General features: G+C 44.3%; 1 protein-coding gene across 1 annotated transcript in view; it reads left to right on the top strand.

Moving 5' to 3' along the window:
* Nucleotides 1–14767, top strand: part of T265_10603 (hypothetical protein) — a gene marked incomplete at both ends in the record, with an annotated part of 48828 nt that overhangs the window by 13566 nt on the left and 20495 nt on the right. The window contains 4 exons of the mRNA XM_009177024.1: nt 144–254; nt 3116–3393; nt 10373–10529; nt 13600–13758. Coding sequence (XP_009175288.1) covers nt 144–254; nt 3116–3393; nt 10373–10529; nt 13600–13758 — 705 coding nt within the window. The remainder of the gene's footprint in view (nt 1–143; nt 255–3115; nt 3394–10372; nt 10530–13599; nt 13759–14767) is intronic.

The raw sequence follows: 14767 nt of genomic DNA, 5'->3' as shown, positions 1-14767 counted from the left end.
ATGGGACTGTTCTGTTCACTAGCTGCGTACATCAGGTATATTCAGGTTGTTATCCCAGTTGATTCGATTCCTGTTCCACCCAGTCCCTTTTGTCGAAGCCGCAGTCCGATTCGAACCTTTTTGTTTTCCTATGCCGCTTTCAGGTAACAGATTGGTGGGAGGAATACGTCTACTTATATGGTCGATCTCCGTTGGTTGCACACTCAAATATCTACGGACTGGACACTCTGATGCGACACCCAACTAACCTTCAAGTAAGTTAGTCATCTGGCGGTCAGTTATGCCTGGCCCTTTCTTTGGATTGCTCTGTTCCAAAATCTTGATATTTATTGAGTGTTGTTGACCTATGTTTACAAGCCGAGGCACTGTTCAGCTGTTCCATTGTTGTTAGGACTCACCCGCAGGATCTCTAGGGTTAATCCCAGAGGGTAGAAGCTTGAACTTACCTATGGATGCGATGCTTCTTTGGTATTGTTTCAGGATATGGTGTGTCACATGATCCGGTGACTTGGGTGTGACGACTTAGAGTAAGGTTCACGTGATTCGCAGGTTGTCCTCTGAACAGATTGCTTATATTGGGGGTTTTAGACTAGAGTCTAGATGTGTTCCATAATGCCTTTCTCAGGTTTGCTTTGATCTAGTCATTTAGATGATATCGCATGTGATGCGATGGTAAACAGCTGCCACATACTTTCTGACCGCTTTTTATCTTGAGTAAACTTTAGAGTTCGATATCTGTCCTAGTTCAATTGGACTCATTGAGAGAATATACTACTCTTTTCGGAATCCGTTTTATACTGACTACAACGGTTTCAACACGAGTCTTATGTTATGCGATCCGTCGGGTGCTTAATTGGTGTTTAAATGGAAGAAAGCCCACTTACATGAATTTTCAACTTTGTTTTCGTTACGATAAGCTATTGCGCCTCAGAGACTGAACCAGAACTTATTTACTTGTTCTTTATTGGGGACCGGGAGTCGCCTTTCACAAGAAATCGATTTCAAGCCAAATTCCTTTGATCGAATGGAAGTGATCTATCTTTTTTACAGGGTGATGGTCTCCGCTTGTATGGGAAGAAGTACTTTGTTTTCTAAAAGTTTGTCTTGTCTGATGACCTCAGCCTACATCAGCTATATCGGTTTCTAACATTGGCCACGCCATATATGAATTCTGGTGCGAAGATGCTTGTAATGTCAAGTCTGAGTGACCGTGTGTGTCCTTCGCGCATGACTGTATCCCATTAGTTCAGCAAGCCATGTGTTCTCATCTAACTATTGCTAAAGTGGTAACCTCTAAGGCTGCGTTTTCCATTACTGGATATCTGTGAAGAATGCGCCACTTGCAGGATTGCAGGACTAGTCGAATTCAAAACGATTCTACCCGAAGTGGCAGTCTTAGAAGTGATACATCTCCACGATAGACTCATGATCTTGGTCTCAAAGCAAGCGATTGAACATAAATACGTAGTTACTCGAAATCTTGCCAAGTTCAAGCACTGGTTGGCCCTTTGCCATGGTACCAAAGAGGCTTTGTGGATAAGACCTGGCAAATGCTTGCGACTATCACAGTGTGTACACAACACATGACCGTGTGGACCTTGTTTACTCTGTCAGTGAACACAATTCATAACACACAACCGAAGAAGTTTCAGCCCTATCAGCTGTTTCTTTCTCCAACCTCCCTCACTTTCCTTTCATTTCTGCTCTAACCAGACTTGTTTTAGCACTCATTGTTGTGATTTTGAGGAGAATACCGAGTATGACACGGTATATGGCAACAGTGACAAGGAGGTGAAGTCCCTTAACAGATTAACTGGCCAACAGAGTTTCGATCTATGCTATATATTCTGATCACGCTTTTATTAAACTAGAGGTTATAGAATACTCTATATCTGTGCATATTCAAATGGTGGTGTAACAACTGAGGTGATGCACGCATCTTGAAGGCTCAGATCACCCTCGCTAATGGCTTCAGACCGGTTCATCTCTAAACCTCAAGGATCGTGCATAATGACCTTCCTTATGGGACATTTTGAACCTTAGCCTGACTTAACCCATCTAGGAGGATTCGAAGCGTCTCCGAACCAAAGGTCATGCCGCTTGGTGCCAGTTCCAAGTGAATACGCCCGTTGATGCAATAAAATAAATTATGACGGTTATTCCGCGAGTCTGAGTTGACAGGAAGCACGGACTATAGCGTCGCAGGATGTAAGCCAAAGGAGTACCACATTCAAGTTTCAAAACAGCTTGCAGCTGCTCGAAGGAGTTTGGATTAACGAACCACAATACACTATTAGCGAATATACACTCATTTGCAAACTAATTTGGTTTTTCGAGAGACTCACCTGGAACCCAGCTGAATCTCTCGTTTGTGATGTTCTCAGGCAACTAAATGTGCTGCACCAGACCGCCTCATGTTTCCGTCGCTACGATATTTGATATCGCGATACATGTATATCTTTGTAATGTACTACTCATAGGGTGGGCTGTCGACGGGTTTTCAGCAACCATATGAGTAGTACATTACAAAGATACACAATAGACTATCTTGTGTTGGATGGTGTTGGGCATGCCGAGTCATGATGTGGCGCTGTTTTTCCTACTGAATCCACTATGTTTCAAGCAAGGAGATGAACACACTACAGCAAATGAAGCGTGTAAATGGAATAACAACTAACCTGGGGTCCTGGTGAGATGCGTCTCCCCGGACTCTGTTCTTGTAACCGGCCAGAGGTGCTGTAAAGCGTGGTTGCAATCTCAGCACCGCCTTTTCTGTCAGATTCTCATTTGCACCCTCGACTTGGACGTTTCGTTATGCAGATACCTCGGAGTACTTGCAATGGGCTAGCGCTAGACACTTTCGCCTTACCCCTTCATTCTTTTCACACTAAAGCTTCCTAAACCAATGGTACTATAACTCTACGGCAGTGAAGCACCGATTTTGAATACTGACGGTTGCGGTACTTGGATTCTAGATTTCTGTCCTGTGTTTGCTTGGTAATCTGCGACCCACTGATGGTCTTTAATCTTTTATTGATCCATCGAATTTCTTCACCTTGGTTGGGGCACGATCGCAATTTATCCACTCTGCTTTCTTTCCATTCAACGAGTTCAGGCTGCCCGCGCCGCTCAGTGCATCAGTTCCCTGATCAACTACATGTTCCAGCTGCTAACCGAGCGACTGGAACCCGTCATTGTGAACGACATGGTACCACTTTGTATGATACAGTACGAACGGACCTTCACAACCACTCGGATTCCCGGCATTCAGGTAGATACGCTGTGGCATGATCCGGCGACGCCACATCACATTGTGGTTCTGCACCGAGGACGCTATTTCAAAGTTCTCATACACAACGAGAATCGATGGCTCGATGCTCGTGAAATAGAACGGTAAGTTGGACTAATCAGTTTGCTCGTTTTCGGCAGTTTGAAAATTTGATTGACTCAGTCTTCGTTCGCAATCAAAACGACTTTTAGTATTTGTCTGTTTAAACTCTGATTTTGTCGTCAGTGTAGAGTTATTCCATGGTTATTCCATGGTGGTTCAGTTCTACTCCAACTGGCTCCAGTCCTGACACTTCTGTGGTGTACCATTTGTTGGCGCTTTACACCTACTTTTGGCATTTTTTGCTGTACAGCTATCGTTATGATGTGGAGTGCTATGTGGAGTGCTCAGAATTTAAGTGAAGAGCGTTCATGTTCCGATTCCCATAACAATTCAGAGGTATTATGTACGGAACTCTATTTTCTCTGGGCTTATCCCTTCCCTGTTTACTTTGGGCATTCAAAGACCTTTGACCACTGAATGTGTGATCGGCTTTGATTTTGTACGTTCGAAACTCTTAACATCTAATCTTGTCTGCTGTGAGAGTGCGGATTAGTCCAAGCTAAGTCTGTGGAGGCACACACTATCAGAGGATTTCAGAGGATTCTTGCTTCCAATTATCTACTATTCTTCTTTCCATAGGATTAATCTGCCCACACCGTCTATTCATCATCATTGATGACTGTCATACCCACACTTACAAAAGGGTCTATGTTCGTACCTGTTTGTGCAACAGCCTGGCGGCTCAATTTTCCTGGAGAGCAACAGTGATCTCGCTACTTGGAGTTGTCGTTCTTGAATTGTCATTTCTTCCGACATGATGCTCACAGAACGTTGGGCTCAGGACTTGACCGTGATACTTCTGGTTCAAATCTCCAAAGTGAATCCACCTTGCACATAAGTAGTATTTTTCGAACCTTGGAAGATTCTCTGTGAGGAATAAGGCTATTGTGGCCTGACGCCCGAATTCATAGTGAGGACAGTTTCGGGTTCATCGCATCCTCTTTTTGCTAAGTAAACTCGGCTACAAGACCTTGAGTTCCTCCCAATCGCAAGCAAAATGATCCAGAAGAACGAAAGTGTCCCCTGATTGGTTCCCTCAATAAAGACGTAGAAAGTGATATGCTGCCAAATGCGCTACTTGTATGGTACCATGTGATGCCACCCATATGGTATGTGATATGGATCTGTGTGCAAAGTTGGATGGATTCGCGGGTATGCTGGTCATCGGGGGGATGCCCGTGAATTCATCTAATTGTGTGTGTGTTTGTGTGTGTGTGTGTGTGATATCTGGTGAGTTTCATATAAGTTTTTTGATGCCCTAGCCAAAGAATCAATCGCGTAGATGACAAGCTGGGTTTTGGAGATAATCGTCAAGCCAAATACAGCCGAGCCGAACAAGCCTTGCTTGCCGATTTCCTCTGTGCCATGACTTCTGCAGGTAGCTTCAGTTGCGAAGGCATTGACCATGACAGTTTCTATCAGTGTTCTTGATCGCACAGATTTCGTTACGTTCCTTTACGAAAAAATATCGCTCCCATACGCCTTATTATCGAGATGAACAGGAAGGGATCTATTGCTAGTCATTCGGTACTGTATAACCAGCCTGGATGGAGAGTGGGAAAAACTCAAAGACACTCACCTGAAAGCTACGTCTTGCCAGAATCAAGCGCAGTTTTGATGGACTCAGTCTACCATGATGTCAGGTATCGGCAACAGGGCTATCTCTTTCCAATCTCTCGTAACCTGTTGTGACACACGCACCTCCCGCATTTAAACGGCTTGGTGAGTGACACACGTCAATCCCCAGGTATCAGAGATCACCACCCATTGGGGGATATTCGGTCTCTTTTAGGGTTGGTGTGTTTCCACAGTGATGGCACAATTCGCTATGATGGACTCGGAATGCTATTTATTGGGAATGAAGTCTGGCTGTAGGGGATGGCAGACACTCTGGCAAGCCTGGCTAATCAACCATCGGGGTTTTCCGGGTCCGGGGTTTGGAAGTCTCCTTTTCCCCGTGGGCTCCAGACAACCATTTCAACTAGAAATGGAGTCATGTCTAACCCATGTCTGCCGTTCGTTTTGATGTTCCTATTTTTACATGACCGAAGCCATCGGATTCCCCGAATCCATTTGAGATCATATTTGATGTTGTTCCCTCCGATGCTTTGCCTGTTCCGAGAATATTATTTGAGTTATCTGAGTCTGTATGCTGAATTACTTTTGGTAGTGCCTGTTTGGTCGTATTAGTCGTCCTTTCTAGGGTGTTGTGCTCTTCACAACCAGTGTTTTTCCTCACACCATCAGGGTAGGGCGGACTTCTATGCAGTATCTCAAGGGTAACCCAACGGACTACTGTCTAGTATTCATTCGATAGTATTTCCATACCGTGTATTGATATTACGGGCTAACTCTGCCCGTCCATATGAGATTTAAATGTAACGACTACGCACGCAGCTGTCGTTGATTTTCAATCGCGTACAAGCCACTTTCTCGTTGTTTACTTTGAAGGGCCTGTCGCGATCCTGTTGGTGGGTTTTTAACACGCAACGAGTTGGGGAGTGACACGTGAATCAACAGTGTGGGTAGTGGATAGAGGCAATATTTGTTCGTACGCATATTGTGACGAAATTCGGTCGATAGGGATCGGTGGTGGGTGATTGGATGACCCTGTCTCCCAATAGAATTTGCGAATTCCGTGAGTGAAACTTGCTTAGGTGTCGACAAGGGGCGGTATGCTGTAAACGTGGCTGTCTTTAATCTGATGAATATCGTGAATAGTCTCCCAATAGAATTTGCGAATTCCATGAATGAAACTTGCTTAGGTGTCGACAAGAGGCCGTATGCTGTAAATGTGACTGTCTTTAATCTGATGAATATCGTGAATACCTTGTTTGTTTGCGTTTGTTTGACACATGTTGTCTTCTCTTAGAAGTGTTACGTAACGAATAAACGTATAACCTCAGCCTGTGACTGTCACAGGAATTTCCGCCAGTTTAACACCATGGAGTTTGTGTGCGATTTCAGTCTGTGTGCATACCAGTTTACCGTTTCCGCTCTCGTTTGTCGTAGAACAGGTGTGACTCCCTCTCTGTCGGTGGAGGGTTTGTCGTCGGTTGTTTACGATGTAGTTCCTGCTCACGGTCTACAACCTGACATTCCTTATTCGATTTGTTCGTCCCGTTTGTAAGCAAAATGAACCTGTGGAACCACACCCTACTGAAACCATTTAAAGTCACGGCATCTTACGTCGTGAATAGGAGTCATGTGTTGTTTATCACAATGTCAGCTGGCACGAACTAGCTCTTGAACAATTATTCAACCATGTTGGACTGATCCGATGAATTCAGCGACAAGCACATTGCGATTAGTTGAATCACGCTTTTTGCGTCATGTGTTGTTTACGGAACTCGTTTTTAACCACGACCCCGTGGTGAGCTTGATCCGTATGCTGGGCGCACCTTAGCTTGGGCGTGGCTTGTAATCAGATTCCTGGTTTCTCCACACCTTCGTGATCAAACGACAAATGGGAGTTGGACCACTGGCGGTAGAAACAGCGTGTATTTTCGTTCATTGTGCAAAATTACGTTAGTCCACGAAATATTTGCTAGAAGCACTTCACACCTTTGTTGACTGAGTGAGCCTTTTCTTATCCTGGTGGAGCAAACTTTTATCTGGCTTATTTATGCTGAATCTAGAATTTTGCATCAAAATAGAACTGCACTTCGAACAGGTTTACAATCACTTATTGGACTGTGTTAAAAGAATTGATAATTTTAATCGTTCAGCTGGAAGACCCTTCCGGTGCTTAGTTGAAATGCCACGAGAGCTGGGATAGTATCGGGTTACCCAAGCCTAGACAGGGGCAGTTCAGATGTCGAGGTAGGGTTCGAATCACGAACCGTCTGGTTCATAATTATGCCTTAATCACTGAGCTTTTTCGCGTTCAGTGGACTGTAGTTGTAAGTGACGTGAAAAAGAACACGTAATGACCTTAGACAAACATGGAGATGGATGTACAGTAGGACTGCAGTTATCACGCGCACCAGTTACCCATTCAGTAGAACACGCAATCATCCTATAATATATATATATATATATTCAGAAAATTCCCATCTATAATAAGAACACAGATGGGTTGACGAACATGTTTTCGGCAAGGTCTTTTCAAGTCATACAATTGCAAAGGTTGAGAGACTAGTCTTTAACATATTTGAGCGAGTATGGTGTAAATGGAGAGGAAATCGAGTGAGACGACATTGGCTACCTATCAAAGAACAATCAGTTCAGGATGCCTTAAGCTAGTTAGCATGGGGGGTGCTGCAGTTGTGTGTTCAACACAAGGTGCATGTATGAATGGAGGGGAGTTGGACCATGGTAAGTACAACATACAAACAAAGCGTTTTTGCCGACAAAGGATCGGGTCGCGATGTCGTATGGCAATAGCTTCAGCCACTGCAATGACCGCTCTCTCTTTAGGCGTAGCTGCCGTCAGTTCAACTTCAGAACATTGAAACTTTCCATTTGGTTGAACAATACAGGCAGGTACCCATATGCTAAATTTGAGAATCCGAGCAATCGGAAAAAGACGAAGTGAGACCGCAGTAACATTGCGTGATAACCCTGAGCTTGACTTCCGATTAGCTTGGAGCAAGTTTTTCGGCATGACATCACAGAATCACGCAGAAATCGACTACAAATACTTTCCAAAAGATGTCTCTTATCCTTTACCTATTCCTACCTGAACTTTTGCCAGTCTAGATTGTGTTTTCCACACCATCCATGCCGACTCGTCACTAAACGAAACCCGATCTAGCCTTATTGCTCTTGATTCCTGGAACATATCAAACAATACATAGTTAAAACCCTGAATGAAGCGCAAATTCACTGTTGAATTCAGCTTGAACGAACCGTTGGAGAATGCATGCCATGCGGTGTGAACACGTGCGCTTTCTGGACCGCAGCTATCGCGTTACCTGCAAGCTTTCGATTGCTTCATTCATTTTCTCTCCTTGATTTTCGTCCTTCTGTTAAACCTACAATGTTAGTCCTTTCTGTTTCAACTTAAGTACATGGCGCTCTTTGTTGGCATTTGATAATCAACACGAGAGCCGTCCTAATGCCTGCAGGGCGCCTCCAAAGTTTTTTTCCAATGAACTATCGTGTGGATACGGACAGTTTATAAATCATGAAGGTGTAAAATGATGCGCACATGTGCTACTCTCACATATACCGAAGATTGATGGTAACGGACACGTACAAAGCTGATTCAACAAAGGTGGTAGACCAGCTGGCTGGTGTTTTTGTACAGTCCTGGTGCACTGCCGACTTCACGGCAGTGCTAACTGTGTGTCCAATACATTTGTGTTCCCCCTAAGACTCACCAAATCATTCAAATCTAACCCAGAACAGTAAAACAAAGGAAAATCCTGGATTCCCGCGGTAACTGTTCTCGGTCAGCTGTAGTCTCAGCACCGCTTGCTATCGGTCCCGTTCAGAAACCCGTATCAACAACTGACAAGTCCATCCACGCTGCCAATATTGCCGCAACAACCAGGCCTTTCTACAGGTTTTGGACCAGAAACTGCTGCTTCATGGGATAGTGGCTAGTGAAACCAGCTTTTTCTAGTTCTACTTAACCCCGTATCGAGACCAATTATTGTGCATCGAATCCGGTCAGTTACCTCGAAGTTCCACTCCGCCCTCTGAAGAACCACAAATACACTAATTTCACCGGCGTCTAAATAGTGGTAATCGTTCAGCCGTATCACTCTTTCGGTGGCTATGTGCCATGCCCTTGGAATAAGTACGAGGGTGAGATACAGCCAGGTTGCCCAAGCATAGACAAGAATAGTCGAAAAACAGAGGTTGGGTTCAAATTACGGACCTTCTGGTCGTCATGTGCACGTCTTCACCAATTGGCTTTCTCGAGCTCGGTGTCTTAAACTATGCCTACTTAGTTCAACGCTCAGGGTACCTTCCTGAATGTTTCAATGCTTTCAGTGGTGGAAAATGTTCATTATGCTTTTGGTTCGAGTAGATGAAACGAAGGTAGCTATCGGTGTACATATTTTAACTGATTGAATTCGACTCTAATTGAGATGTGTCTGTCCTGTGGCTGATCTACCACATTTCATCGCGTGTCAAATATCCGGGATTCACTCATTTAACGAATAGGCATCTCACTGCTTTTGAGTGCCATTGGTAGCAAAACCCCGGAGCCAATGCCTCTGTCCGCTTCGGTTTATGTTAGCCGAGTGATTCCGTCGAAACATTGTGAGGACGAATACGAAGAAAAATAATACGGTTTTTTAATTTTGTTTTTTCCCTGCATCTAGTGGTTAATTTCATCGGGCAGTGCCTGTTCATTGACAATTTAAATGTCTTAGAAGTGTCTCTTGATCTGCACCTATTGTTGGACGACTGGTTGAAAGTTTGGATGTTCACCACTCGTTCTATGAAGCCTGAAATTTAGGTCGTTTGGCGCTGAGCAGTTGCCATCAGCTGTAAGAACCGCATACTGTGGTTGTAGCTGCCACAGTTCCATTCAGCGATGATTCGGGCAGGTGGAGTAGGTATATGCGCATTGGAGGTGGGAGCTGATAAATTAGTGCGTAAATATAGGACCGTTAATGGGCCGTTAAATGGGGCATTTGGGGAGGGAGCTATGCATTGAAGGCAATAGCCTGGGTGCACGAGCGCCATTGGGGGTGCGACTGGGCCATGTCTGATGACGTCCCTAACCATTGATGTGGCCCGTTTCGAGGTCCCCATCCAGGGAGATGGCAATGACCAGCGCAGCTGAGTTTGCTGGTACTGGCTTTTACACTTCGCTGCTTAGTAATTACTTGACCTCCTCTGGCTCGTTCCTCCCCCCTTCACGTGTAATCCATTTATCCCCAATTCAGTTCACAGTGGGAGCATTCGCCAACTGCATGACAGGCTTTTATTGATATTATACAAGACTCGATGAACGATTTATATATCACATATAGTAATTCACCATTCTAATGTCTCTGGTGCGTATTTTTCCTGTCATAGAACACTACAGAGCATCATTGATGACCCCACGGAGGCGCTTCCCGGTGAAGAAATTTTGGCCGCACTAACCGCTGGTGAACGGACCCACTGGGCGGTGACACGTAGGCAATTCTTCAACACTGGTGTCAATGCCGCCTCCTTGAGGGCCATCGAAGAGGTTTGTTCAAGTAAAGTTTGTAAAGCAGGGAGATTTACTGATTATCTGAATATAACTCATCATCTTCAGCTCACTGTTTATTCCTTTTCCCAATGCTTGTCGCACCATAGTGGGATGGTGCTTTAACACTCTTATAGCTGAATGTTTTTGTGATTGATATGCAAGTCTGGAAGCTATTGTGAATAATCTATTTAGTGAAGGAGTTGGCACCGTGGCTCTCCAGGCTCGCTAAGCTACCGATGTCACTGGGTAAAGTGACGTATGAGTAGTACGTCTTATATCCTTTGCTGGCTATCATAACCTGAATTGTTATCGCTTCCTTTACTGATTTCTATTGTTACCAATATTTTGGAGAGCCGCAGAATATGGTTCACTATCTAGAGAGACATGACCATCTGTTGTAAAGTAGCTTCGTGATAATATGTTTGCATCGAGTTCACTCCGACCAACAGTTCAAATGAGAATCTTGAGATTGCCGTACTACGAACATACGCTTAGAAATGCGTCCCCCCCAACAAGGAGCGAGTTATTTATTCATCTGTTCACCTGATGTTGCTGCGCTACGCTGTTTTCAGCTTGCTCTTTGAGTGTGGATAGCTTTATTGGTTGTCTTTTGTCGGTGGGATACCTGGGTAGTGATGAGAAAATGCCTCGTATGATCGCGATTTCCAAAAAGTGTCCGCTGCTAAACTGTAGAGGATTTATTTTCATAAAGGAAACTACTCACAAGGTTGCTGAAAACTCTTCGACAGCCCACGACCGGTTTCACCCTTCTTGGGGCTCATCAGGTAGGCACAGTCCCCGAGTTTCCGTCAACCTTATGTTCTACTTGACCCAGATTGGACTGTTTTCGAGAAATACACTCGTTTGCAAATCAATTTGTAGAGGATTTACTTTATTGGACAGGTTTCCTTATTCTCTGCATCTTTCAAGACGTTCAGGGTCACGACTGAAGATAAACTATCTGTTTTGGCAGTGTATGAAAATGAAAAGCTTTGCATTTGTAGGATTTCTTTCTAATGTACCACGCCGAAAAAATATGGAATCATTTGTGGCATAAATGCCATTTTTTGTCATGCATAATGGAGTGACTTGGCCACTAGGCGAAATGGGAAAACAAACCCAGGATTCACAAGAATATACTCACGCACAAGTGCTTAAAATGGGAATTTAGAGCATTACCTTAGGTTACCACTTTGCACAGTGAGTTTTCCATCCCATTCGCCTCTCCCCGTAGACAATTTTGCCATATTTTCCAAGAGTTGTGCTTCCGTTCGGTTTCAGACCAGCCATCAACTTAGTTTTGGAGTCATAGTTTCACATTGCTTGTTGGGCGCTCTCCTGTGCTGCACGACTTCGCAACCTGATTGGTCTCAGGATGAGAGCTCAGTCAGACCAACTGCTTGTTGTGACATATCGAAATGGGGCTGGACGGGGTTGGATAGCCGCGTTGTTTTGTTAAAATTTCACACCTATCTCGAGCTGCTAACGAGCGGCAAAAAGAAGTGTCCCCACACCGAACTGTGTGCATTATAGTCCTAATAACCATTCAGTACTGCAATTTTGATTCGCCCATAGTCTGAGAACGCACTGCACACATGCACATCCCAACTGAAACGGTATTCTTCTTTACAAGTGTCATGCTAACATGATTCCCACACATATGACCCATAAATGCGAAATATTTCGTAATCATTACCGACAATTTGATCAGTAGGGGAAGACTGCGACCAGTACTGAATCTTAGGCCGCTTGAATTCAATATTCTTCATTTCTGCTACATTTCAGGATTTCGGTAACCATTGGCATCCTTTGAATGCATCAGATGGCTACACCTAAACCAGTTATCGCCTTTATATTTTAGGGGCGCTTTCATTTGAAATGTTCTATGCTTATGTGAAAAGTTTACGACGAATTCTAAGCTCATGGTAAAAATTAGCGTTGTGGACTGTAATCACGGCGTGGTCCTGACCCAAATCCGTTTTCCACTTTCCATGCTTATACACCAGTTATTTCCAACTTTTATCCCCGTATGTTCTGGGTTCATTTTTTTCACAAGACGAATTAGCGGCAGACTACAAATCCACTGGGATAAGCTTTATAGTAGTGACCCCATAAGTTTGTCACTGAACTTTGGGCTGAATGAATGTCTGAAGGTATGGGCACCTCGGAATGATTGTGGTAAGCTAGCACCAAGTCCCTCCCCCGTCCACCTTTACTCTTTTCTTTATAATAAGGCTTTCAAATAAATCATGGTTATACGGCAGTGAAGCATTGGTGTCGAACACTGAGGTCATGCTGTCGATGATAATGATGATGATTTGTGCTTGCACTAGGGTGCAAAACGAACGTGAGAGGGGATCAAAGAGTCTATGGAGCATGGCTGAAACAGATTAACATCGTTGGAACTGAAGTCAGTGGATTGTTCGCTGTGGTCCAGAGCGGAGATTCTCCCACTCAAAGGATGTATCACATCCTGTAATGTGTGGGGGTCCAGAAAGCTGAAATGACAATGATCAAAGAATCACCTTTACTTTTACCTTGTCTATTGATGCCATGGTTACCTTGATCCAACCGTAGCAAATGTGTCGAAAGCCAGCCGGAAATCCAGCTTGATTAGGTAGATAAAGTTCTCATTTTTCCTTACCTTGGTTGACTGGTTGTTGATCCGGTGGCTTTCGCCAAGCCCAATGAACTGGTCATCAACCAATGAACATACTCAAACGGTCATCTTTTAACTCCCACACGTGGTTCGGTGTGATGGGCGCTCTTCAAACAGTTTTCCTTCAACGTTCTTCGTATCGAAGGTTTCACACTTCTGTCGCACTTTATTTACCAAGGAATTCAACATGAACACAGTGCAAGCAGTTCTATACAAGTGGGGTTGAACTTATTTTAGGGTCTTTCAGTACCCATGCCTTACTGTTGGACTGTCATTCCTTAAATTAGATGGAGGCTTCATCAATCATCCGTAGCAGCCTAAACATTACGTCAGATGCTTGTGCCTATAATAGGGGATACTTCAACATCCATGTTTCCTGAGGCTTTCCTTTCGTTTATTCTTTTTAAGGCGGCGTTTTTTGTCTCCTTGTTGGATGAGGACCACATCCCTAACTTGTTAGAGGACGAAGATGCGGTTGATCGATATGCAGCTGCCACACTTCACGGAACTGGATGCAATATCTGGTTCGACAAGTCGTTCACGCTCATGGTTGCACGCAACTGTGTGGTGTGCTTGCACTAGGGTGCAAAACGAACGTGAGAGGGGATCAAAGAGTCTATGGAGCATGGCTGAAACAGATTAACATCGTTGGAACTGAAGTCAGTGGATTGTTCGCTGTGGTCCAGAGCGGAGATTCTCCCACTCAAAGGATGTATCACATCCTGTAATGTGTGGGGGTCCAGAAAGCTGAAATGACAATGATCAAAGAATCACCTTTACTTTTACCTTGTCTATTGATGCCATGGCTACCTTGATCCAACCGTAGCAAATGTGTCGAAAGCCAGCCGGAAATCCAGCTTGATTAGGTAGATAAAGTTCTCATTTTTCCTTACCTTGGTTGACTGGTTGTTGATCCGGTGGCTTTCGCCAAGCCCAATGAACTGGTCATCAACCAATGAACATACTCAAACGGTCATCTTTTAACTCCAACACGTGGTTTGGTGTGATGGGCGCTCTTCAAACAGTTTTCCTTCCTTTTCAATCAATTGGAAAAGGTTTGGAACCGTTTCAGAAGAGCTTGATAAACAATCGGTAGTTTTTATTTGGGCAACGTTTCGCTTTTGACACAAAAGCTTCATCAGGCCAAGTGAGCAGGTCACCAAATTGGCCAGGTTATAAGGCAGACGGGGAACCAATCAGTAAGTCAATTCTCTTCGGATTTTCACACTAGATCCGTGTTGAGTGTCAATTAATGGCTCTTATCGGGTAGTGAAGTTGTCAAAATCTTGCTTTGGTGGATTGGGGGGGGGGCGCTTAAATTAATTCTGATCGGGTTTGGTTCATTAATCTTCCACTGCAGGGTTCTTCAGTTGATGATTCACCTCGGTTGCCACTGGTTGATTTTTTCTGGTCTTTGTGTGGTCTTGAGTGCTCCGACAGTTTGGCTTGAGGGTTTTGAGGTCAAGTGGACTTCAGGTGATGACTACTCTTCCTTCTGATGACCGCACACCAACACGTGTCAGCTCGGCTGCTCCAGAACCGTCCTCCACACGCTTGCCAGTTCCACACCTTCTAT

Source organism: Opisthorchis viverrini (genome assembly GCF_000715545.1).
Source record: "Opisthorchis viverrini unplaced genomic scaffold opera_v5_387, whole genome shotgun sequence".
Lineage (NCBI taxonomy): Eukaryota > Metazoa > Platyhelminthes > Trematoda > Opisthorchiida > Opisthorchiidae > Opisthorchis > Opisthorchis viverrini.
This window is presented reverse-complemented; position numbering and strand designations above follow the sequence as displayed.